Source organism: Anomaloglossus baeobatrachus, chromosome 3, assembly GCF_048569485.1.
Source record: "Anomaloglossus baeobatrachus isolate aAnoBae1 chromosome 3, aAnoBae1.hap1, whole genome shotgun sequence".
Taxonomy (NCBI): domain Eukaryota; kingdom Metazoa; phylum Chordata; class Amphibia; order Anura; family Aromobatidae; genus Anomaloglossus; species Anomaloglossus baeobatrachus.
Window position 1 is genome coordinate 332,014,399 of NC_134355.1, and position 26,711 is coordinate 332,041,109.

General features: G+C 46.0%; 1 protein-coding gene across 1 annotated transcript in view; it reads right to left on the bottom strand.

Annotated features, from left to right (window-relative positions):
- Window positions 1-10,665: 10,665 nt before the first annotated feature.
- QRSL1 (glutaminyl-tRNA amidotransferase subunit QRSL1) overlaps window positions 10,666-26,711 on the bottom strand; it is a 58,481-nt gene continuing 42,435 nt past the window's right edge. The window contains exons 7-11 of the mRNA XM_075338377.1: window positions 26,555-26,667; window positions 19,705-19,897; window positions 18,108-18,225; window positions 13,035-13,240; window positions 10,666-10,912 (exon numbers count right to left, since the gene is read on the bottom strand). Coding sequence (XP_075194492.1) covers window positions 10,701-10,912; window positions 13,035-13,240; window positions 18,108-18,225; window positions 19,705-19,897; window positions 26,555-26,667 — 842 coding nt within the window. The 3' untranslated portion in view covers window positions 10,666-10,700. The remainder of the gene's footprint in view (window positions 10,913-13,034; window positions 13,241-18,107; window positions 18,226-19,704; window positions 19,898-26,554; window positions 26,668-26,711) is intronic.

The following is a 26,711-nucleotide window of genomic DNA, read 5'->3' on the forward strand; positions in this document are numbered from 1 at the left end:
GTCCGGAGTCGGACGGAGAACCACCTTGTCTTGATGAAAGACCAAAAAAGTGACTCAGAAGAGAGCGCAGCCAAATCAGAGACTCTCCTGAGGGAAGTTATGGCCACCAGAAAGGCCACTTTCTGTTAAAGACGATACAAGGAAACTTCCCTAAGAGGCTCAAAGGGGGGTTTCTGCAAAACCGTGAGAACCAAATTAAGGTCCCAGGTATCCAAGGGCCGCCGGTAAGGTGGAATGATGTGAGACGCGCCCTGCATGAAGGTGCGGACCTGAGCAAGCCGAGCGAGACGCCGCTGGAACAGAACAGACAGAGCTGAGACTTGTCCCTTGAGAGAGTTGAGGGACAGTCCTAGCTGCAGACCGGACTGTAGAAAAGACAGACGGGTCGGCAAGGAGAAAGGCCAAGGAGGATGGTCGGTAGAGCGACACCAGGATAGGAAAATTCTCCAAGTCCTGTGATAGATCTTAGCGGAGGAAGACTTACGGGCCCGAGTCATAGTGGAGATGACTTCAGGAGGAATACCAGAAGCCGTCAAAATCCAGGACTCAAGAGCCACGCCGTCAATTTGAGAGCTGCAGAATTCAGGCGGAAAAACGGACCTTGCGAGAGAAGGTCTGGACGGTCCGGAAGATGCCACGGCATCTCTACGGACAGATGGAGCAGGTCTGGATACCAAGCTCGCCTGGGCCAGTCCGATGCAATGAGGATGACTCGACGGCCCTCCATTCTGATCTTGTGCAGGACTCTGGGCAAGAGAGCTAGAGGGGGAAACACGTAGGACAGACGAAACTGGGACCAGTCTTGAACCAGAGCGTCCGCGGCGAATGCCTGAGGATCGTGGGAGCGAGCCACGTAAACAGGAACTTTGTTGTTGTGACGGGATGCCATTAGGTCCACGTCCGGAGTGCCCCATTTGCGGCAGATTGACTGAAACACTGCCGGGTGCAGGGACCACTCGCCACCGTCCACGGTTTGACGGCTGAGATAATCTGCCTCCCAGTTTTCCACGCCTGGGATGTGGACTGCGGATATGGTGGACTTGGAGTCCTCCACCCATTGAAGGATGCGTTGTACCTCCAACATTGCCAGGCGGCTGCGTGTCCCGCCTTGGTGATTGATGTAGGCAACCGCTGTCGCGTTGTCTGACTGGACTCGAATGTGCTTGCCCGCCAACAGGTGGTGAAAAGCTAGAAGAGCTAGAAGCACGGCTCTGGTCTCCAGCACATTGATTGAAAGGGCTGACTCGGACGGAGTCCAAGTGCCCTGCGCTCTGTGGTGGAGACATACCGCTCCCCAGCCGGATAGACTGGCATCCGTGGTGAGGATCACCCAGGACGGGGCCAGGAAGGAGCGCCCCTGGGACAGAGAGAGGGGCCGAAGCCACCACTGAAGAGAGCTCCTGGTCTGTGGCGACAGAGCCACTAGCCTGTGTAAGGAGGAAGGCCGCTTGTCCCAACAGCGGAGAATGACCAGCTGCAGGGGGCGCAGATGGAACTGGGCAAAGGGGACAGCTTCCATTGACGCCATTTGACCCAGCACCTGCATCAGACGCCTGAGGGTATAACGGCGGGGCCTCAGCAGAGAGCGCACTGCCAGTTGGAGGGACTGCTGTTTGACTAAGGGCAACTTCACAAGTGCCGGCAAAGTCTCGAACTGCATCCCTAGGTACGTGAGACTCTGGGTCAGAGTCAGAGTGGATTTGGGAAGATTGACCAGCCACCCGAATTGGGCTAGAGTGGCGAGAGTGAGCGAGACACTCCGCTGACAGTCTGCGCTGGATGAAGCCTTGACTAGAAGGTCGTCCAGGTAAGGAATCACTGCCAACCCCTGTAGGAGCAGAACCGCAATCACTGCAGCCATGACCTTGGTGAATACCCGAGGGGCTGTGGCCAACCCGAAGGGGAGAGCCACGAATTGGAAATGATCTTCTCCTATTGCAAAACGTAGCCAACGCTGGTGTGAAACTGCAATTGGCACATGCAGATAGGCATCTCTGATGTCGATGGACGCCAGGAAATCCCCTTGGGTCATTGAGGCAATGACTGATCGCAGAGACTCCATGCGAAAGTGCCGCACCTGAACATGCTTGTTGAGAAGCTTGAGATCCAGGATGGGCCGGAAAGTACCGTCCTTTTTGGGGACTAGGAAGAGATTTGAGTAGAAACCTCTGAACCGTTCCCGGGCGGGAACCGGTACAATTACTCCGTTGGCCTGCAAGGATGCCACGACCTGTGAGAAGGCGGCGGCCTTGGAGCAGGGGGGGGGGGTTGAGAGAAAAAATCTGTTTGGCGGACTGGAAGAAAATTCTATCCTGTAGCCGTGGGAGATGATATCTCTCACCTCACCCACTGATCGGAGACGTGTTGAAACCAAGCGTCGCCAAAGTGGGAGAGCCTGCCACCGACCAAGGACATTGCTGGAGCGGGCAGATAGTCACAAGGAGGCTGCCTTAGTGGCAGCACCTCCTACGGTCTTCTGTGGACGCGCCTTTGGGCGCCGGTTGGATTTCTGATCCTTGGCTGAGTTAGTGGACGAGGCCGAGGGCTTAGAGGACGACCAGTTGGAGGAACGAAAGGAGCGAAACCTCGACTGATTCCTACCCTGGGCAGGTTTCCTGGCTTTGGTTTGTGGCATGGAAGTACTCTTCCCGCCAGTAGCTTCCTTAATAATTTCATCCAGCTGTTCTCCGAACAGCCGGGACCCAGCAAACGGGAGCCCAGCAAGGCACTTCTTAGAAGAAGCATCTGCCTTCCACTCTCGAAGCCACAAGATCCTGCGGATAGCGAGGGAATTAGCCGAAGCCACCGCAGTGCGGTGAGAAGCCTCCAGCATGGCAAACATGGCATAGGATGAAAAAGCTGAAGCTTGGGAAGTCAAGGCAACCATTTCGGGCATAGATTCCCTGGTGAGGGAATGCATCTCCTCCTCCTCCAGAGAAGCAGATATGGCTTTGAGAGCCCACACTGCTGCAAAAGTCGGGGAAAACGAGGCCCCCGCCGCTTCATATACGGATTTGGCCAGAAGGTCAATCTGGCGGTCAGTGGAATCCTTAAGGGAGGTGCCATCAGCCACCGACACAAAGGTCCGGGCTGAGAGCCTAGACACCGGGGGGGTCTACCTTTGGGGACTGAGCCCACTCCTTGACCACCTCAGGTGGAAAGGGAAAACGGTCATCAGAACCACGCTTTGGGAAGCGTTTGTCAGGACAGGCCCTGGGCTTGGACACAGCGGCCTGAGAACTGGAGTGGTTAAAGAACACACTCTTTGCCCTCTTAGGCGAGGTAAACTGGTGCTTTTCTGCCAGAGAGGGTTGCTCCTCTGATACTGGCGGATTAAGATCCAGAACAGAATTAATGGAAGCAATCAAGTCACTAAGATCTGAGTCACTTTCAGACAGATCAATGGGGTACATGGAGTCAGCCTCCGAGCCCCCTGTAAAGGCATCCTCCTCATCCTGCGAGTCCGCTCTTGAATCAGAGCCGCGGGAGGAGGAGGGAGAGGGAACCCTACATCTCTTCTTAGGAGGACGGGGTCTGGGACCTGATGATGAATCCTCTGTGAGCTCCTGTCCTGAGAGAGCCCTAGCAGCAGAGGCACCCTGTGAGGGGGGCTGATGCATATTCAGCAAAGTCCTGGACAGAAGTCCCATGGACTCAGCAAAAGACTGGGAGATAGACCTAGAAAAGGATTCTACCCAGGCCGGGGGCTCAGCCACAGGAGCAGGAGCAGCCTGAGAGACCACTGGGGGAGAGATTCCAGGCTATGGCACCGCCAAGGTAGAGCAGGCATCACAATGTGGATAGGTGCTCGGTTCAGGCAGCAGGAGCTTACATGCAGCGCATACAGAGTAAAGCTTTGGAGCCTTGCTCCTCGTGTGAGACATGCTGCTGGAGTGGGGGCTCTGCCAGAGAATGAACCCCAGAGAGTATATACAGGGGTCCACAACCAGAGCCGGTTGTGGCTTACCAGACCGCTGTGCTGTGCAGAGCGGTGTTGTGTGCCCTCCAGATCCCTAAGCCCGGACCCCCAAACACAGCACCTCAGCAGGGATGCAGAACGCAGACCAACGCTGAGAGAACTCTGAGAAAATGGCCGCCGGAGCGAAGAGAGGGGGCGGGACTTGCATGAAGAGCGGGATCTGGAGAGCCATAGAGACCTACAGGGGAGGAGACACGCACAGCAGTGGGGAGTGTCCCTCCCCTGTACAGAACGGCCTCCGGGAGGAGCCGCGCTGTCCCTCTGCATGAGTGACATGCGAGGGCAGTAAAACGAAACTAGGCCTCCGGCGAAGCCGGGGCCTAAATTTGAGCGGCGAGGTCGACGCGCAGGCACCATCGGCGCGGTTCTCGGGCGACAGCTAGAGAACCCGCCGGAAATGTCAGTAAATACAGTAAGCATACTCTCCCCAAACAATAAAGCACAGGGACCCCCAAATATAAACGTCTCAGGTACTTAGCTGCTGAGACGCAGGGCCAGGTCCCTGGGGATGAGTGCTCCGGTCCAGCAGGGTCCTGAAGGGCTGCGGATGGAGACCGGTCTCCTGCCAGGCATGGAGACCGTGCTGGCTCCCACTTCAAGCCAGAGCCCAGGAGGGATGGTGAAGGAGCACGGCATGTAAGGCTCCAGCCTAGGAAATCAACCTTACAACACCGCCGACACAGTGGGGTGAGAAGGGACATGCCGGGGGTCCAGACGTGGACCCACAGTTCTTCAAACTCATTCCAAAAGGAAAAAATCATATGAGAATGCATGTGTGGATGTATGCCTCCTGAACACAAAGCGATAAACTGGCTGGGTCTGCTCACCAAGGGGTGTATAAGCTCAGAGGGAGGAGCTACACTTTTTAGTGTAGTACTTTGTGTGTCCTCCAGAGGCAGAAGCTAAACACCCATGGTCTGGGTCTCCCAAAGGAACGATAAAGAAATTAAGCAGTGTAGTATACTCCGTTTTAACAATGTGTAATATACACCCTTGTCAAGATTCAGCTCTGCTTGTTGGTTCCAGCAGTCATCAAATGGCCGCTCCACTCAAATGTGATTTTCATACTTGCATGTGACAACTGGCTTTTCTTCCTATGTTTCTCATTGAACATTGAGAGAATTAAGAGAAGCTCATCATCACGTGACTATAAGTGTGCAAATCACATATAATTGGGTGGTTGTCGTCATGTGACCAAACTGCTTGGTTGGGGGCGTGCGCCAAACTGAATTTTTGCTCCGAGTGCTGGAAAGCCTAGGTACACCTCTGATAGGACTGATCAGAATTAAAATCTAGATCAGAGTGTGCAGAGGAATCTTGCTCACCTGGGGAGCGGGAGGAGGAACAAGAAGGTGTGGACCACCGCTTCCTCACCCTCTTATGCGGCCTGAAATGCGTCCTACCAAAGGGAGAGGTGTGACCAGGGTCCAAAGGAGCGCTCAGGGATGCATAGGGCAAATGCTGAACAGCCTGAACAAGGGACTGAGAGACCTTGGATAGGACATCCACAGACAAAGCGGTAGTACACTCCAGAGGAGAGTGTATGCTTTGAACCTAGGCACAGCATTGAACCTGAGCAGCGGGGGGCTCCTAAGGGGCTTGCATGATAGGGGTGGAAAAATTGGGACAGAGCACAGAATCCTGACCTAAGGGGAGTTTTTTAATGCAGTAAGAGTATGCAAAGTGACGAACTAGGGTGGCCTGGTCAGGACTGGACTTTTTGGAGTTAGGCATAAAGTTGGGGCTAGACACTGCTGAGGATGGCAAAGCCTAGTGAGAGGCTCTAAGTCAGAGCTTACCCAGACCTGGAGGCACAATCCACAAGGGTATGGTTCGTGGCAGGCTGTGAGGGTCCAAAGCAGGCTTTGAGGGTCCGTGGCGCTGAGCAATCACACAAGAGGATCCGAGAGACCCGCAACGTGGGAGGCAAGATGGCGACAGGAAGGGGCGGAGTCACAGAGGTCAGGCACACATACACTGCATGCCGACGCCGGACGTTAAGGAGCGGTGCATCAAACTTAGATAATGGTATAATGCCTCAAGCATATGGAAAATTATTGGAATATACAATGAAAAATGCTACTTGCTAATTTGAACATGTGAATAATGAATTGCATACCTGCTATGAATATTAGGAAAAAGGAGATATTTAGCAATCGCATTGATCAATGTAACTGAGCCCCAAGGCTTATGTATAGTATGTATTTTTGGCTTGCACTCATATATATATATATTAGTGCTCACTTCAGTTATCCTATTCAGTTAAGGAGCGGTGGGCGTGACCAAAGGCCTGAAAGAGGAGGTGCGGCTTTGCTGAGGCCTGAAGCCGGGACCTGACTCTAGAAGCAAGCTGAAAAGGGAGCCACTGTTGCCGAAACAGGACAGGCATGCAGAGCCAGGCACCTTATGTGAAGCAAAGGTTCCACACCACACAGTTGAGACCAGACAGCCAGGTGCACGTGGATGATGATCAGACTGCACAGAAGGTGGCTCTGAACCCTGAAGCCAGCAGGATGAGCCACGTTCCTCCTGGCAATGACTTGCAGGCAAATTGGGGGAGGGGAACTGGCACGGAACAGACATCACTGGTCATGGAGACAAAAGTGTAGAAGGGAAAATCAGCCTCGCAGAATGGAGGGGGTACGAAGTGGATCAGACTACCCTGTTCCCTGGAGAGGATCTGAAAAACAATAAAGGGAGAAGATTAAGATTAAAACATACTTACACAAGGTGGAAAGCGGGTATGACCGCAGTCCCACGTCCGCCTCCATTAGACACTAAGCAAAAAACTGAGTTGGTTTCCTGTCAGCTAGTGATTATACACTGCTGGAGAGGAGCTAGGTTTTTTGTTTGCGTAGTGTCAGCATCTTAGATTCAGCAGCATATACCCATGGTCCTGTGTCCCCCACTGAGGCGAGAGAGAAAGCTGCATTTTTAGTGGCAAAACAGATTTGTATTTTTGTGAGTTTTTATACTTTTAAATATTTTATTTTTTCTTTTTACTTAGCCACATGAATATTTTTCACTTTAATTGCTGGTCTCATGCAATCCAGTACTAGTGTATTGCTCTGCATGAGATCTGTGTCAGTTTATCACTGATACACCTTTTTAGACCAGGGGTGGGGAACCACCTTTTCTGCAGCCCCCGGGCAGATCTCCAGGGACCACAGTGCTTGGGAGGCAGTCGTATCTTCCTGGCTGCTGGCCCTTTAAACCCTGCATGTAGCGTTCGATGATGAATGCTGCAATGCTTACACTGGAGGATTAAGTCCTCACGCAGGCCAGTGCCGGTGTGTGGATGTACATTAAGGGCAGGGTACACGTACATTGTGGGCAGGGTAAGCGCACAATACACTCACATCCAACAGAAGAGGAGCAGCTGCCACAGCTTCCCCCAGGGCTCTTCGTGCCCCCCAGTTATGTCTGTTTCCCCAGGGCTCTCTGTGCCAACAGCTTCCACCAGGGCTCTCTGTGTCCCCAGCATTGTCTGTGTCCCCAGCCTTCACCAGTGCTCTCTGTGCCCCCAGCCTCCACCAGGGCTCTCTGTGCCCCCAGCGACCTCTAGGGCTCTCCGTGGCCCCCAGCGACCTTCATGGCTCCCTGTGCCCCCAGGGCACTCTATGCCCCCAGCCTGCCTCAGCGCTTTCTGTTTATGCCCCATCATTCCCAGGTGTCTGTTTGTGCCCCCAGTGCTGGCTGTTCCCCCCAGCATCCCGCAGTGCTCTGTGACCCCAGCATCCCCCAGTGCTCTCTGTACCCGCCAGCATTCCCCAGGTCTGTCCGTTTATGCCCCCAGGTAAGTATATACCACCTCAGTGATGTAATACACCCGGCAAATGTCTGTGCCCCCTAGTGATGTATCAACCCCCCAGTGAGGTCTGCCATGTCTATGCCCAGCAACTTCCCTAGTTATGTATATTATTCCCAGCCCTCCCCAGTGATGTATATGCCCTCAGTGTCTCCTATGATGTATATTCCTCCCAGCCCTCCCCAGTGATGTACAGCCACCAATCGTGCAAGTTCTCCCACTTAAAAGGGTCTGTAATTGACATCATAGGTAGACCACGACTATGAGAGTCAAAATGAGAAAACAAATCCAGAAAATCACCTTGTCTCATTTGGCAAGATTTTTTTTTTGAAAATTATGGTGGAAAATACATATTTAGTCAAAAACAAAAGTTCATATCAATATTTTGTTATATATCCTTTGTTGGCAATGACAGAGGTCAATCGTTTTCTGAAAGTCTTCATAAGGTTGGCACACACTGTTGGTGGTATGTTTCCCCATTCCTCCATGCAGATCTCCTCTAGAGCAGTGATGTTTTGGGCCTGTCGCTGGGCAACACGGACTTTCAACTCCCTCCAAAGGTTTTCAATGGGGTTGAGATCTGGAGACTAGCTAGGCCACTCCAGGATCTTCATATGCTTCTTACAAAGCCACGCCTTCGTTGCCTTGGCAGTGTGCTTGGGATCATTATCATGCTGAAATTCCAGCCACGTTTCATCTTCAATGTCCTTGCTGATGGAAGGAGGTTTGCACTCAAAAGCTCACGATACATGGCCCCCTTCATTCTTTCATGTACATGATCAGTTGTCCTAGTCCCTTTGCAAAGAAACAGCCCCAAAGCATGATGTTGCCACCCCCATGCTTCACAATAGGTATGGTGTTCTTTGGATGCAACTCAGCATTCTGTCTCCTCCAAATATGACAAGTTGTGTTTCTACCAAACAGTTCTACTTTGGATTCATCAGACCATATGACATTCTCCCAATACTCTTCTGAATAATCCAAATGCTCTCTAGCAAACTTCAGGTGGACCCGGACATGTACTGGCTTAAGCAGGAGAACACGTCTGACACTGCAGGATCTGAGTCCCTGGCGGCATATTGTTACTGATGGTAACCTTTGTTATGGTGGTCCAAGCTCTATGCAGGTCATTCACTAAGTCCCCCCGTGTGGTTCTCAGATTTTTGCTCACCGTTCTCATGATCATTTTGACCCCACGGGGTAAGATCTTGCGTGGAGCCCCAGATAGAGGGAGATTATCAGTGGTCTTGTATGTCTTCCATTTTCTTATTATTGCTCCCACAGTTGATTTCATCACACCAAGCTGTTTGCCTATTACAGATTCAGTCTTCCCAGCCTGGTGCATGGCTACAATTTGGTTTCTGGTGTCCTTCGACAGCTCTTTTGTCTTCATCATAGTGGAGTTTGGAGTGTGATTTTTGAGGTTGTGGACAGGTGTCTTTTATACTGATAACATGTTCAAACAGGTGCCATTACTACAGGGTATGAATGGAGGACAGGCCAGTCTCTTAAAGAAGAAGTTACAGGTCTGTGAGAGCCACAAATCATGCATGTTTTTAGGTGACTAAATACTTATTTTCCACCATAATTTGCAAAAGAAATCTTGCCAAATCAGAGAAGCTGAATTTCTGGATTAGTTTTCTCATTTTGTCTCTCATAGCTTGGTCTACCTATGATGTCAATTACAAACCTCTCTCATCTTTTTAAGTGGGAGAACTTGCACAATTGGTGGCTGACTAAATACTTTTTTTCCCACTGTATATTCCTCCCAGCCCTCACCAGTGATGTATATACCCAGTCTCTCGTGTGGTGTATATGCCCATAGCCTCTCCTGTGATGTATATTCCTCCCAGGCCTCCTGTGATATATATGTGCTCCAGCCTGTCCTATGTATGCGCTCCAGCCCCTCCTGTCATGTGTATGTACCCAGTGTATGTATATGCCCTCAGTGTCTCGTATGTGATGTGTATACAACAGTCCCAGTCAACAAAAACCTGACAAAAGTTGTGAGAAGCAATAAGATCAATATTGCCCAATATCACAGCCGCGAGAAGAAGCTCCAGCCACCACAGTGAGTTGTTTGACCAAACATAGCAGGGTAATTTTTAAGTTGATCATTTTGTGCGGCCCCCGAATGATGGTAAAAATTTCCAAATGGCCCCCTTCAGAAAAAAAGGTTCCCCCCCACTACTTTAGACCATGCTTATAATGAGGTTTAATAGGCCACGGTATCCTCAGGTCATCGGATGACCTCGGGTTGCGATAGCAATTATCAGCACTTGTGATGACAATCACTGGGAGCAAATGGTGTTTAAGAAGATGTTCTCACCCCCTTAACCATCTAGATGCCACTGTGACAACTGACAGAGGCATCTAATGGGATTACCAGCCCCAAGTGGTTCCAAAACCGGTAGGGATCGATGCCGCAGGAAGTCAGCTGTCATATAAAGTCAATGGCCTTTTTCGCCCGTTGAGGGGCATTACCACTTATTCTTCAGTACTGTGAAAAAGCAGAGTTTGAAGATAAGGCCTTTTAATAACCGTCATGAAAAGGTGCATCAGCTATCATTAAGGTGTTAGGTAACAGGTGAAGTTGATGACGTTCATGGATTGACCCCCCCCCCCCTTACTCTCGGGATGCCACCGGCACAGTTGTTATTTCTGCACATCATAGTAAGGAACCTGAATAGTGGCAATCCTCCAAAGGAAACAAGTTCTGTGTTTGCCAAAGGAGGCTGTGGAAAGTGGCTCTTGGAAAGTCAAAAGGAGAATTAAGGTATACCTAGATAAACAAGACAAAATACACTTCCAATCTGTAGATTTTGAACCAATACACTGCATGTACTGACTACATGAAGATAATTTTAACGTCAAAATATAATAAATAACAGAAGCAGACTTTATTTATATTGACTAAAATGAAGAAGCACATTTAGTTTGTCTTGTAATTATGTGTCCATTTTCATGATTTTTATGAAACTCTAGTGGGCAGAAGTTAGTTTGATTTTCAAACCATTTAGCGACACTTAGAAGCTGTTCTTCACAAAAGGCTTGTCCAATGAACTGGAGGCCAAGAGGTAGTCCTCTACTAGAAATGCCTGCAGGAACGGTTATGGCAGGAACACCTTAAGAGAGGAGAAACAAGACATTAAAGCAACTGAGCAATGTCAGAGTTAACATTACATATTGAAACAAAATATATAAGAATCTAAACATATATAGCAAATGTAACAGTTACAACATATTGTCCCATGCTAAACATTAAAGAAAAAATCTGGCTCAGGTTTTGCTCATATCTGTGTATAAATACGCAGAATGTATTGTGCTCGCCCCAATGTTATTCAATGAGTTAGCACTGATCTGTGATTTTTCCCTAAGCTGTATTTGGCCTGAGAAAAAAAAATGCAGCATGCTATGTATGGTCACATAAAACGGCTAAAATTCACCAATGCAAGTCAAAGGGTGCAAGGGAAAGAAAAAAAAAAAAAATCGGATGTCTCACGGACCACTCATATAGCACCTGATTTTTAAGGATACATTGCCATTCTGTAGTGTAGATCAGTGTCCTGGGTCTCTTGGTGTGCAGCATGAGCCCACTGTCTGCTGCTCAAAGCCTATGGAGCCTCGTTCTGAGGCATCATAGAGTTTCATGCAGGTAATCGAGGAACGACGTGGGAACCGCCGGACTATGTTGGAGCTGGGAACTTTGCTTTCCAATAAATTGGTGAATGAAGGACAGTGTCTTGTTTTGTTTTCTCTCTTTTTAGGTCTTTCCATTTTTGGACTATGTCGGAATCCCTGGACTATGGTGGACCTGCATGGATTTATTTTTTTTTTAATAAAATGGTGAACCAAGGAAACTGTGGTGGATTGTTTTTCCACATTAAGTATTTTTGTGTGTGTTTTGCTTCCTTTACCCTTACTGGGTCAGTAACGGGGGTGTCTGATAAACACTTCTCCATTACTAACACCAGGGATTGATGCCAGGTGACACTACACAGCTGACATTAACCCCGGGCAGTGCACATGACCAGAAGTCCTGGCACTTCCGGTCATGCGAACTAGACCTCTCTGAAGCCAGGACGCGTACACCCGGCTTCATAGCGCGCATGACTGGAAGTACAGTGACTTCTGATCATGCGCCCTGCCCGATGTCTGATGCGGTGACAACGGACACAGGTACGTGTGTCACTGCTAAGGCTGCTTTCACACTACGTTTTTTTAGCATGCAACATGAACGTTTTTTTGTTGCAAAAGCGGATCCTGTTTTTGCAGAGAAATACGCATGTGTTATTTTGCAGGATCCTGTCACTTGAAGTTTATGGGCGGGCATTGGAGTCATGTGATCGGGAGTGAGGGGAACTGAACGCGAGACTGGAAGCCGGCATCTGACAGCTGCGGTAAGCTGTAACCAAGGTAAATATCGGATAACTAAGTGAAGTGCTTTGCTCGAATACCCGATATTTACCTTGGTTACGAGCGTCCGCAGCTGCTAGGAGCCGGCTCCCTGCACACGTAACCAAGGGAAACATCGGGTAACTAAGAAGCGCTTTGCTTGGCTACCTGGTATTTACCTTGGTTACGAGCATCCGCCGCTCTCAGGCGGGGGAGAGAGGGAGGGGGAGAGAGACTGATCACGACAGGCTGGTTTCTGGGCATGCTCAGTAGAGCAAGCAGGATCCTGTCTATCAGCATGCCAGCGTTTACATGCATTTGCGTGCTGTTTAGTCAGGATCCAGTGATTTGCAGTATTTGGACGCAGCTCAAAAACGCTACAAGTAGCGTTTTTGAAAAAAGTTAAAATACTGCAAGTCGCTGGATCCTCACTATAACGCATGCAAACGCATGTGAACGCATGTTGACGCGAGTCCATTGCAAATGCATTGAAATGAAAACACATTTTGCACTGGATCAGTTTTTGCGTTAAAAAAACGTGCATGACGTATGTTAAAAAAACGTAGTGTGAAAGCAGCCTAATGATGCTAGGCAATGGCCAGCTGATGCCCAATGCTTATGCCTTTCCCATGTTGTACATTTACAGCAGTGTGGGAAGAACCAGCTTCCAGCACTGGAAATGTATGGCGTGGTGTGGAAAAGGATGACAATATTAGCACTTCAGAAGTAAGCTGTGAATTTAAACCCCACTAACACTGCTTACAAATAACTTCATCGGAGGGTTTGTAATAAATTGTGATGCAACATCTGCCACGACTTTGTTATTCAAGACAATTCTTAAATTATGCTTACCAGCCATGTTGGCACATTGTGTAAAGACGTCCTCCTGGGAACTGCGAGTTCTGTTATCCTCCAGGATGAACTCTGAGTAAGGAGCTGCATCTCCTAGTGTGGTTGGAGTAAGTAAGACATCTACCCCAGATGTGAACACATTCACAAAGTCATCTGCTATCAAACGTCGCACCTTCTGAGCCTTCAGGAAATACTTTTCATAATTTCTGGAACAAAGAACACAATTCCTAATGAGATGGTGTGAAAAATACATAAAGCTGGAGATTAAAAAATATATCAATTCACGGGAGGGGCCCGAGGGGTCTTTTCCATACATGCGGAAATGGGAGTCTCTATTGGGAAGGCGGATACTTCCTCAGGAATGGGCAGCAATCTGGGGAAACGCCGCCAAGACGTCAATATGCACACTATATAAGGAAAATATCTATAAAATTTTGCTATTTTGGTACCACACTCCAGATTTCCTTCATGGCATAGACCCCTCCATACCGGCTTGTTGCTGGAGATGCGGGGGAGGCAGGGGCACCATTCTGCACATATTCTGGTCCTGTCCAGGGATAGTCCCCTTCTGGGAGCGGGTTAGAGGGTTGATCCATAAAGTACTATATATAGAGGTTGATCTTGATCCCCTGATCTATGTTCTGGGTCTTGGGAATGGGGGATTGGGAAAAACGGCCTCTAAGCTTTTGTCCCACATCCTTACGGCGGCCAGATGCTTAATTGCAAAGAATTGGAGGCAGCCAGGGACACCCTCACTCCAGAGCCTCAAGTATAGATTACTGGACGTTAGACGCATGGAACATCTCACGGCACTATTGCATGACACAGTTGACCGCTTCCAGGCCGTGTGGGCACCATGGGACTACTTTGCGGGACAGGAGGATCTGTGAGACTGAGGCCTAAGGGTCCTATGGAAGGAGCATGGACTCTTGAAACCCTTCCCTCTTCCCTCCTATTTCTCCTCTCCCCTCCTAACCCTCCTCACCTGTCCTGTCATTGTTTGTCTAGGTTCGATAAGAATTGTGAATTTTATGTTTTATTTTATGTATGAAAAACGTAAATTGAAAATCTCAATAAAAATTCAAAGTTTAAAAAAAAAAAAAAAAAAAAAAAAAATATATCAAAATATATTTGAAAAGTCACTTTGAATATGATGAAAGCAAGATGGGCACTCTTCAGTGTGTCCCCTACTTATAGATTAAATGACACAAAATGTATATGGGCAACACTGCTCCTAACTCAAACAATACATTGCCATACAAATTAGATGCAGGAACACTAGTAAAAATGTACACACTTATGCTGTGTTATAGCTTGTGCAGAAATTGAAAAGGAGGTACATGAGTCATGCAGGCTGAGCACAGGAGATAGCATAGTGCATTAGTTTTTCCTGGAATGCTCCTTTAAGGGGTACTTCACACACAGCGAGATCGCTACTGAGATCGCTTCTGAGTCACGTTTTTTGTGACCTCATTAACGATCTCGCTGTGTGTGACACTGAGCAGCGATCTGGCCCCTGCTGTGAGATCGCTGCTCGTTACACACAGTGCTGGTTCGTTTTTTTATTGTTGCTCTCCCGCTGATAAGCACACATCGCTGTGTGTGACAGCGAGAGAGCAACAATCCTGAATGTGCAGGGAGCAGGAGCCGGCGTCTGACAGCCTGCGGTAAGCTGTAACCAAGGTAAACATCGGGTAACCAAGGTGGTTACCCAATATTTACCTTCGTTACCAGCCTCCGCAGCTCACGCTGCCAGTACCGGCTCCTGCTCCCTGCACACGCGAAGTTAAGCGGTGTGAGCTGGTAACTAAGGTAAACATCGGGTAACCATACCCGATGTTTACCTAAGTTACCAGTGTCCGCAGCTTCCAGACGCCGGCTCCGTGCAAGCGCAGTGTCGCTTGCACGTCGCTGCTGGCTGGGGGCTGGTCACTGGCTGCTGGTGAGATCTGCCTGTTTGACAGCTCACCAGCGACCATGTAGCGATGCAGCAGCGATCCTGACCAGGTCAGATCGCTGGTCTGATCGCTGCTGCATCGCTAAAGTGTGAAGGTACCCTAAGAGGTCAAGTCATTGAGCCATGTTGATCTAGGTTTACTAAAGAGGTTGTCTGTTACTGAAACACTCCCTTCTTAAATACAACTGTGCTCTTTGTAAAATAAAAAAAAACAAATATATACTCACCCCTTGGTCTAGCAGCATTTCAGAGATGTCAGTACTGTGTGATTTTAAGTTACCTGAGCACCTATGAGCGGCCACTATAGAACTAATGATAGCAAGATAAAAAAAAAGTTTTACCCCTTGGAAAAAGGGTGGATGGAGGAGGGGGTGGGAAAGTCGAAATTGTCCAGCCAGTAAGAGGTTAACTGTACTGTATTCAGAAATGTTCCTCAGCCTCCATAATTTACCTAACTTGCCTAACACAACTTTGGCAGATTCTGTTTAGCAATTGTACAGGGTGATTCATTCGCTACTTTCCCCCCTAAATTGTTGTAACTTCTAAAAGACGGTCGATCCTACTGAAATTTGGATGTAAATATTTTGGTAAATGAGACGTGAGAGTGCAGTGAACCTCAGCGACAGTGACGAGAAACATCCTGGTGCAGAGTGGTCTCACCAACTTGTCACCCTACTGGTTGTCTCTACTATGAGATAGACCTGGTAAGAGATTGAAGCCTTCTTTGATAAAAAAGTAATTTATAAGGGACATTGGCCATCAAGATTTAGCACTGCTGGATTTTTTTCCTTTTGGGGCTATTTGAAAGATTGGGTGTACAGCAACAAACCATGAGCATTACAGGCCCTCTGAGAGAACATACAGTGAGAAATTCAGGCTATGACCTCAGATGTCCTGCGAAATACATTCAGCAATAAGGAATGGCGAGTGCAGGCATGCTTGGATGCCAACAGTGGACATTTTCAGCACCGGCTTGAAAACATCAGTTTTTCATGAAGAAAAGTAGGTACAGTTCAAATTTAAAGAGAGACAACCAGCAGGTTTTTAACATATAAAGTACAGATGGTGCCATAGTGGAACTAGGACGCTGAATGAAATCATACCATCAGTTTAGAGATTTGATGCTTGATTGAAATGAAAATCCTTTATTAAAGCTTCAGAAATGACATCATTGGTACTGTGGCTTGAGCATCGGGGTGGTACTATGTGGGTCGGGTCTTGTGGAAATATTTCTCCCCTGTGTGCTTTGCAGGCTATTATGTAAATTTCTCCCCTCGATTGCCACCATTATACTTATTGCTGGCGCATGCGCAGTAAAATCTTAAATTATTACAGAAACTCTTCAATAAAGTGGTGCCAGAGTCAGCGCACGTACATACTACTATCTCTGGCAGCGGTTTATTGAAGACACTGTCCTCCTGCTTCTGAGTTGTCGAATCCTTGTGCTGTGGGCAGCGCATGTGTGCTCTTACCCTCTCCCCTCGTCAAAGCTGCAGAAGCACGCGTGGTCACACTAGCCCACAGCATGAGCATTCGACAAGTCAAAAGTAGGAGGACAGGGTCTTCAATAAAATGGCAACAGGGATAGCGGTATGGACATGCGCTGATTCCGGCGCCATTTTATTGAAGAATTCCTGTAATACTTCAATTTTCTCCTGCGCATGCGACGGCTATAACTATAATGGCAGCAACAAAGGAGAAAAATGTACATAACGGTCAGCCAAGCACACAAGGGAGTTACTGTGCATCTCCCGCCCCCCATCATGGGCTTCTCTTTACCCCTTCTAATAATGTTTCTAAAAGGGAACCTATTACCAGGATTTCCTAAACTAAACTAAAGCCACTACTTTTATCTCCTCTATCACTGCAATCCATAGCCCTGACGTGCCCTTGCACAAATTAAAAAGGAGCCGACGTGCAAAAATAAAAAAAAAAAAATATAAAAAAGATGTCCATCCTACTGGACCATGCCATATGCCAGAAGTATGGCATATGAAGGGAGAGTTCATGGCTTAGATAAAGGTTGATGGACTGCAGTGCAGAGCAGAACGAGGTGGCTTTAGTTTATTTTGAGAAAACCTGGTGACCGCTTCCCTTTAACTCTCCCTTTTTTGTTTTTCAACTCGGCCTTCTAAGAAATACAACTTTTTAATGTGCTTTGTTGCCTTGCTAAAAGGATTTGTGTCCTGCATTGTTGTCGTTTTTAGGAACCTTAAACCCCTTCCCAACATGGCTAATTCTATTTTTTTTTGGGTTTTCATTTTTTCATCCCTTTCTTCCAAAGGACATAACTTTAAATTTTCATATTTTCATTCACATAGATTTCTCTGACAGCTTTTTTTTTTGGCAGGATGAGTTTTACTTTTTGATTGACAGCATTCATTTTACCACATAGTGTACTAAAAAGTGTGTGGGGGGGGATTCCAAGTTTGGTGAAATTGCAAAAAAAACACAAACCTCCTGTAATTCTGAAAATTCATACTTTTTGTAGTAAAAATGACCTGCCATCAAGATTGTCTAGGTCAGTACAATTATGGAAATATCATACTTGTCCATTTTTTTTATTTCGTGCTGAAAATTTTTTGTAGAAGGATGATTGTGTTGCCAATTTATGAGACCCCATAACATTTTCAGGTTTTGGTGATTGAAGCGGATTGCTTTTAACTGCATGTTAAAGGCAAATATTGCTTACAATCTACAACCCAATTCCAGAGAACTCGGAACACTGTGTAAATGTCAACCATTTGTAAATTAGTTCATTTTTTCAAAATGAAATAATAAAAAAAAAAAAAAAAAGAAAAATTTCTAACTTTCAACTTGTAATCTACATTCTGTTGTGAATAAAATATGGCAGTAAGATATTTCCAAATCATTGCATTCTTGTTTTCTTTAATTTTCTAGTGTCCCAACATTTTTTGAATTGGGGTTGTATAATTTATTCAATATTTAAAAAACCCTTTTAATGTTTTTTTTTGTTTTTTAATTTCATACCTGACATAAATGGGGTGTTTTAAATTATTTTCTTGCAGTTTCAAAATTAAAAGATAACATTGTGTGAAGGAGCCCAATAGCAGGATGACATTGCCAGCAGTGGCTTGCAAAAAACAATGACCTACTGTTTCAGAAGGAAGAAGTTTCCTGATAATATTCTTCCCCTTACAACATCATTAAAGCCTTCTCTTCTGGTTGTAGAATACATGGCTTCTGTTGAAACGGTCACATCAGCCCGATGTCCTGTAAAGCATAAATAAACCATATTGCTGAATAAAAAAAAAATAACAGCATAAAAGAAAGATAAAAAAACAACACATTTCTAAATCATGGCTAAGGATTGATGATAAAAGAGGCAAAAGCAATAAAGGCCTCATCAGATAGAAATGTAGCATAATGGAGGGACAAAAACCCTGATTCCAGTAATGTGTCCCTTAGTTTACTGGGTGCAGCAGTTGTGATACAATAAGAGTTTTCTTTGCTGTAGATGTTGCAGCGCTCAGAAAGCTGACCCCATCCACAACCCTGATTATCAGCACTTTTGTGCACATTATATATATTGTCAGTAAACAGCTTAATCAATGTTGAGTGCGTAGCTGGGTCCAGGAGGCATGCGGGCAGCTAGTCCAACAGTGATTATCTCCTGCTCAAAAACCACTGATTGCATTGAAACAATGGCCAAATAAGAGACATCACTGTAATCAATGTTTTAGCCCCTGTATCATGGTGCTCTTAGATTACAGAACAAAAACCTGCTGACAGATTCCCTTTAAGGAGTAAGATTAAACTTTCAAGAGAAGCGTATTAAAGGGAACCTGTCAGTTGATTTATGCTGCCCAGATCACGTACAGCATAAGGCTGGGGCCACACAGGGCATTACTGCGATGCTCGCATGACACTCGGCTCGCGCTGGCAGCACAGCAGGAGCCGAGTGTCATGCTAGTATCCATGCGACTGAGGTCCAACTGTTCGAGCGGACCTCAGCTGCGGGTGAGCGGGCCGGTGCTGCGGGCCGGTGCTGCGGAGGGGCAGGCCGGCACTGCGGAGGGGAGGGATTTATCTCCCTCTCTCCTCCGTAGCCGGCTATTGCGAATCTCGCTCTGCACGCATGGTACACCGGTGTACCGCGAGTGCAGTGCGATTTTTCTCTCCCCCCATTCACTTTAATGGGTGCAAGAGAAAAGAGTCTCGCATTACAGTCGCAGCATGCTGCGATTGTTTTGTCGGTCCGATTAGGGCTGAGAAAATAATCGCTCATGGTTGCTGACACACAGGCTAATATTGGTCCGAGTGGAATGCGATGTTTTATCGCACTCCACTCGCACCGATTTTCATGCCGTGTGTCTTAGGCCTAAATCAGAGCCCGGCTGCACGATTGCAGCCAAGTAAGTTTTCCTTTGAGTTGCTCTGGTGCCGCCCCTGACTAGCTTCCCTATGCACAAACATGGGAGAGGCTTGTCAGTCTGCTAGATGAGGGGAGAAGGTGGCCGTAGCGCCACTGGACTAGTCATCTCTCCCAAGGGTCTCTGTCCAGATCTTCAAACTAGGTTCGCATTTAGGCTCGGATTCATGCTGTCTGTAGTTTGGGCAGCATGTATCGACTGACAGGTTCCTTCTAAACAGATGTAAATACGACAGCAAAGCATTACATAAGACAATATCAGACATTCTGGTCCAATTCTATTGACAACATAGTCTAATGTGAAGTTAGCAAATATTTACCATATTCGAGTCCATCAAATCGAGCCATATTTGAGGCTACTTCAGCTGTACACAAGACATGGTAGCAAACAATGGAGTAGCGTGTGTGAGGCATTGAAACTTCAACCACCTTGGCTCCAGCATTTTCCAACAAATCTGCTGCTTTTGACCACAGAGAAAGTATTTCCATAGATAATCCTGGGGCATGATATTCCTTTTAAAAAAAAACAAACAGCGGTAATCTCGGCTCCGCACAATGGACCTAGGTGGGTTAAACTTGAAAATTTGATCTTGGCTCCCTACTCCTATGGAATATGGACCCACTTCCAGAGAATTTGACACAGTTGACCCCTTTTACTTTCCACTCCCGCTGTGTTTGGAGACAGCTAAGGCTACTTTCACACATCCGGTTTGAGCACTGCGGCTCAATCCGGCTGTGAAACCTATGCAACGGATGTGGCGAAAACACCGCATCCTTTGCATGAGTTTTTACATGCGGCCCGTCCGTTTTTTTCCAGTTGCGGCACGCTACTGAGCATGCGTAGTGAAAGAAACTGCATGCGGCGGCCGGATGCGTTTTTTGCCGCATCGCATCCGGCGTCCATAGGCATGCGTTGAAAAATGTGCCACAGCGGTCGGATGCAGCGCGATGCGTTTTTTTTTCCGGAGCAAAAAACGTGCCAGGGAACGTTCCATCCGGCCGCCGCATCGGCTAAATCTGCAGCATGCGGCAAAAACCGGATGGAACGCAAGCCCATGCGGCACAATGTGGCGCCAATGCAAATCAATGCTGGAAAAAACGAAACCGGCGGCAAAAAAAAAATGGTTTCATTTTTGCAGCAGAGCGCCGGATTGTGCCGCACTGATACAGCCGGATGTGTGAACGTAGCCTTAGGCAGCACGACAAGCTGCAATCCTGCCCTCCTCCCCTCGGGCATCAAGCCTTTGCCTGGTGGAAACGCAAAGGAATCACAATGTTACAACACATCTGGAACATTGATAAAGTAATGTCTAGATTGGACCCTATCCAAAAAGTACAGCACCCCTTCCCCGCTAGAAGCGATGAGACTCAATCAAGTTTTACATTTGGGGAACACAGTGACTCGCAACACTAGTAAAACACCACCAACCTTTTTTGAATCCTTCTCCTCCAATAATACTTTTGGAAAAGGATTCACTTCCAGGCTCTACTTTTAATAACCCTCCAGACCCCTTAAAACTACCCTTTATAGCACAGTGGGAAAATGACATGAATCTATCACTCTCCCCAGAGATATGGCAACAATGCTTCACTCAAAGGCAGTCATCAATCCTCCCTTTCAGACACCACAATTAAATTGCTTCACAGAGCATCCTATGTCCCGTATAGACTCAAACTTTTATACCCACACGTCTCAGATCAATGCTTCAGTGGATGCAACACAACTGGGGAAATAAAACACATATGGTGGGATTTTCCTAGAGCCCAAACTTTCTGGACTAACGTGAACACACAAACACACAAAATGGAGTTGAGAAGGGGTTAAAGCCGCGCATCAGCCGAAATGAAGATGTAACGTGTTGATGAAGATAAACTTTCTTTTATTCCATAGGTCTACGCGTTTCGAGGTAAAACCTCTTCTTCAGGACCAGTACATCAACATAAAAGGCTTTTATGTTGATGTACTGGTCCTGAGGCTTTTATGTTGATGTACTGGTCTTGAGGCTTTTATGTTGATGTACTGGTCCTGAGGCTTTTATGTTGATGTACTGGTCTTGAGGCTTTTATGTTGATGTACTGGTCCTGAAGAAGAGGTTTTACCTCGAAACGCGTAGACCTATGGAATAAAAGAAAGTTTATCTTCATCAACACGTTACATCTTCATTTCGGCTGATGCGCGGCTTTAACCCCTTCTCGACTCTATTTTGTATGCTCATCCACGTGGGGCTGCAGCAGACGCCATTACCTTATGTGCATCAGTGGTTGTGACCATCACAACCCGTTCAGGTGAGTGTATACTTACAGTTTAACCTCACCGATCTCTCTGGTGTTACACTATCAGCGCTCCTTATTTTCAGATTTATATGGACTAACGTGAAGCAAGTCAGTCACAATGTCCTGGCCCATCTAACCTCCTGCTAGGACATAAACCTGTGGGACTCCACTACAAATCATTTCGCCTACACTGACATATTATTATGGCTGCAAAAATCCACCTAGCCTCCAAATGGAAAACTCCCTACTTATCCGTCCAGGCGGTCAAGGATAGACTCGATAAGATCCTGCTGTATGAACGCATTAACGCAACATGGTCGGACAGTTTAGAACCTTTTATGCTATATGGAATCCCTGGATGGATTTGCATCATGTCCGTGGCAATGACCTATCCAAGTCTTACACCTATCCACCATGATTTCACTTTGGATACAGACCTCTTTAGGAATATAACTTAATTACAATGGCATAGGTGCACACTCTTCCCCTTCCTTCCCCTCCCCCCTCACATAACTTCTCTCTCAGTTACTTATTTATTATTCTTCTCTTTTGAATTACCTTATCAGTTTGTATAGATTTCATGATTTCTATTTAATACATGTAATCACGCATAGTAATCCCCAGATAGGAGAGTATATGGTTTGTATTGTTGGAAAATTTAATAAAAAAAACTGTTTGAAACTGAAGAAAAACAGATAAAAGTGTTAAATTAGGGCAAGGATGGAAAAGCAATACCTAATTTAGGCTGGTATAAAAGCAAGAACACCCAAATGATGAAACATATACGTGTTTTTTTTAATGCTGTGTTTCTCAGGGCTCACAAACATGTAAAGTCCTTCCCAGGGTACCTACAGGACTCTACAGGATCATTTCTCCACAATGCAGCCTTCAGTGGAGCATTTCACAATCGGATCTCTCAAAAGCTTTGAGGAAATAAAATGCATTAAACAATAAGAGGCACACAGAGGTACACTATAATGAAAAAATAAAGCCCAAGCTAAATACAATAGCCACTGTATTTGCCGTTAATTACAGCCTTCCCTAACTGTGTAATCCAGACCATATAATGAGAAACAAAAAACTGCTTAACCCCTTCACCCCTGGGTGATGTTCCATTTTTGTTTTTTCCTTCCCCTTCTTCCAAGAGCCATAGCTTTTTTTATTTTTCCATCAATCTAGCCATATGAGGGCTGTTTTTGCTGGACCATTAGTACTTTTAAATGACAATTCATTCTGCCCCATATTCTACTGGAAATGGGTGCAAAAAAAAAAATTCCAAGTGCAGTGAGATTGCAAAGAAAAAAAAAGTGGAATTGCGCAATTGTTTTTTTTTGGGGGGGCTTTATGTACCATATTTACTATATTGTAAGCCTGACCTGGCATTATGATTCCCCAGATCAGTACGAGTTCATAAATACAAAGCATGTATAGTTTTACTTTCATCTAAAAATAGTGCTTTTGTCGTCACTTTCCGGGACCCGTAATGTTCTCATTTTTCGGGATCTGGGGCTCAGTGATGGCTGATTTTTTCGTCTTGATCTGGCATTTTCAATTATGTACATTATTTTTGCGTAGATGTGATATTTTTGATTGCCTTGTTTTGCATTTTAATGCAATATTGCGACGACCAAACAAACCCCATAATTCTGGCATTTTTTCTTTTTCTTGCTAAGCCCTTTGCCTTTCAGATAAATTGACTTTATATTTTGATAGATCGGGTATTTCTGAACACAGTGATACCAAATATGTGGATTTTTTTTTTAATTATTTTCTATTGTTTTATTTTCAATGGGACAAAAGGGAGGTGATATGAACTTTTAGGTTTTTGGGGCTTTTTTTTCATATTTTTTTAAAAAAATTTTTTCTTTTACATTTTTTTATTGATTTTCATAGACCCCCTATGCGACTTTATGCCTGCACAGTCTGATTGCTTCTGCTGATCAGAGCAAGGATTCAGCATCACTCTGATCAGCAGAAATGCTGATCTCCTATGAATGCTGGCACTGTGCAAGCATTCACACAAAGCACGTCATGACAGCAACAGGGGTCATCATCTGACCCCATGCTGTCATGTCTACCCATTGACACCCCATGATCATGTCAAGGGGGCATCGATGGCAGCGGGGAACAGCGCAATGCCTGGCTCTGTTAGATTGTGCTGTCAAGAGTTTATGAGCACAATCCAAGAGATCAGCAGGCGTGGGTCGTTCAGAGCTCCACCCACGCCTGTTAGCTGCACACGTTTGCTGCTCAGATCAGGAGACTTGTGCGGGAAATAATGCGAGCTTGCTGCGCAAGTCTGCATTAAAATGGACAGACAAGGCCAAGGACATATATACATTTGTCCTTGGTCGTGAAGGGGCTAAAGTCATTATTTACTTTTTTGAAAAGTTTCCTTTTTATGCGAGATACATAAAAACTTTTACATAAAGGAATGTACAGGAAAATCCAGATATATATTCACTTCTCCACAACTGCGGTTAATCTAAGTACTGGAAGACCAGATAAATAACATGTCCTAATCATTGCACACTGTCCCGGTATTCTTTTCATGCACATTATATTCAAAAATTCATCATATTAAAATTGATGCACAAAAATGCATAAAGAATGTCCAGACATAATCCAGTGGCTAAAAAGAGCTCAAAAAGTGCTATCATTTTTCTCTATGCATCTATGATGCGTGAGGAAGGTGGTGTGGCCCTCGAAACATCGGTCAAATGTGAAGGACTTGATTCCACGTTTATCATGGAGGTCTCACGTGTGGAGAGGTTACGGAGCCTTTCTATATCTGTTTGCACCGTCTACTGAGTGCTGGATCTGGAGATCGCTGAGCTTTTTACAGACGGTAGCTCCACATGATCCGCAAACTCACTGTATCCAATTCACATGAGGAATATACATGCATGCATGTCCTTAAACATACAGCTCAGTGCTTAAATATTGAGAGCATTGTGGATGCATGGAGAAAAGTAGTATAGCACTTTGAGCTATCTTTAGCCACTGGATCACATCTGGACATTCTATATGCATTTTTGTGGATTGATTTAATAGGATACATTTTTGAATATAATGTGCATGAAAAGAATAGCGGGACAGAGTGCAATGATTAGGACATGTTACTTAACAGGTCTTCCAGTACTTAGATTATCCTCTGTTGTGGAGAAGTGAATCTATATCTGGATTTTCCTGTATTTTCCTCTATGTAAAAGTCTGTATGTATCTCACATAAAAAGGAAACTTTTCAAAAAGTAAATAAGGACTTTAAGCCGTTTTTTGTTTCTCATTAAGAGTTAGAGTATAGGCAGATTATTAAAGAAAATAATTGTATGAAAAATACCTTGAATAATAATGAATAAAATGCAAGTGCTTAATAACAGGGTACTTAGTATATACATTTTTGCAAAAAGGTAAGAAGCCATCCCACCTCGTCACGGTCGTCAACTAAAGTTGCTTAGTTGGTTAGGGAACGTCCCAGATGGGTACACCGTGACGAGGTTGGATGGCTTCTTACCTTTTTGCAAAAATGTATATACTAAGTACCCTGTTATTAAGCACTTGCATTTTATTTATTATTATTCAGGGTATTTTTCATACAATTTTTTTCTTTGTTTTTTTCTTGTCTAGAGGCTGCCATTTACATGCTTGGAACGTTGCATGTTTACTGTTTTTTTAGTTACAGCTCAGTTTTTTGGTGTTTTTTATAGGCCGATTATTGCAGCTATTGTATATGAACCCTTAGGGGTACTTTGCACACTACGATATCGCAGGTGCGATGTCGGTGGGGTCAAATCGAAAGTGACGCACATCCGGCGTTGCTGTCGATATCGTAGTGTGTAAATCCTTTATGATACGATTAACGAGTACAAAAGCGTCGTAATCGTATCATGGGTGTAGGGTCCGACATTTCCATAATGCAGCTGCAGCGACGGTACGATGTTGTTCCTCGTTCCTGCGGCAGCACACATTGCTGTGTGTGAAGCCGCAGGAGCGAGGAACATCAGCTTATCTGCGTCACCGAGACTCACGCCGGCTATGCGGAAGGACCGAGATGGGCGGGATATTTACGTCCGGCTCACCTCCGCCCCTCCGCTTCTATTGGCCGCCTGCCGTGTGACGTCGCTATGACACCACACGACCCGCCCCCTTAGGAAGGAGGCGGGTCGCCGGCCAGAGCGACGTAGCAGGGCAGGTAAGTGCGTGTGAAGCTGTCGTAGCGATAATGTTCGCTACGGCAGCAATCACAAGATATCGCTGCTGTGACGGGGGTGGGTGCTATCGCGCTCGGCATCGCAAGCATCGGCTTGTGATGTCGCAGTGTGCAAAGTACCCCTTAGAATCCATGGTGAACTTGGCAGTGCGACTCCTGTTTACGCTGGAATATTCACTGCCGAGCACAATGATCTTTTATGCTGCGCAAAAGATCATTTCACCTGATGAATGAGCATTTTCCTTGTATATTGGGCGATTGCCAGGCTGTTAACACTAGATGTGCAATATGTGCTTCAGAGGTGGCACAGGTTGTACTGTTGCCATCCATTCTAAGGCTTTAGAAAACTGGATTTTTTTGTTAAGGTTTTTTTAAACAATTTCTCTAAAAAGGTAGAAAGAAAGCAGCAAACATACTAAAATAAAAAAATAAACAAGGCTCAATTCAACAGTGGCTGATGCAGTGGAGGTGCACAGTTGGGTGTCCAAAATATTTGGTTTACATACCTCTAACTATGGCATGCCATACCAGAAATGTTGAATACACATAACCAGTTCCATATTCTTCTAAGACTAGAAGCTGTATATTTCAAAAGCACTCTATGAAACCCATCTGGATAGTCATCCACATGTTTCTTAGTGCGTGCTTGCCAAGAACTAGGTTGGCATTCATATGTTTGGCCTTACCTTTGGAATTCCTACACACAGCTTAGACACATCTATTGTGTCGGGAAGAGTGAATGGCTGGAAGTGCTCATGGATTGTTGTTGAGTCTTGTGGGTCATGACCAGCAAGTACCCCTAAGAAAACAAGAGGTTTGTTCAGCAGTGAAAGTACCGGTAAC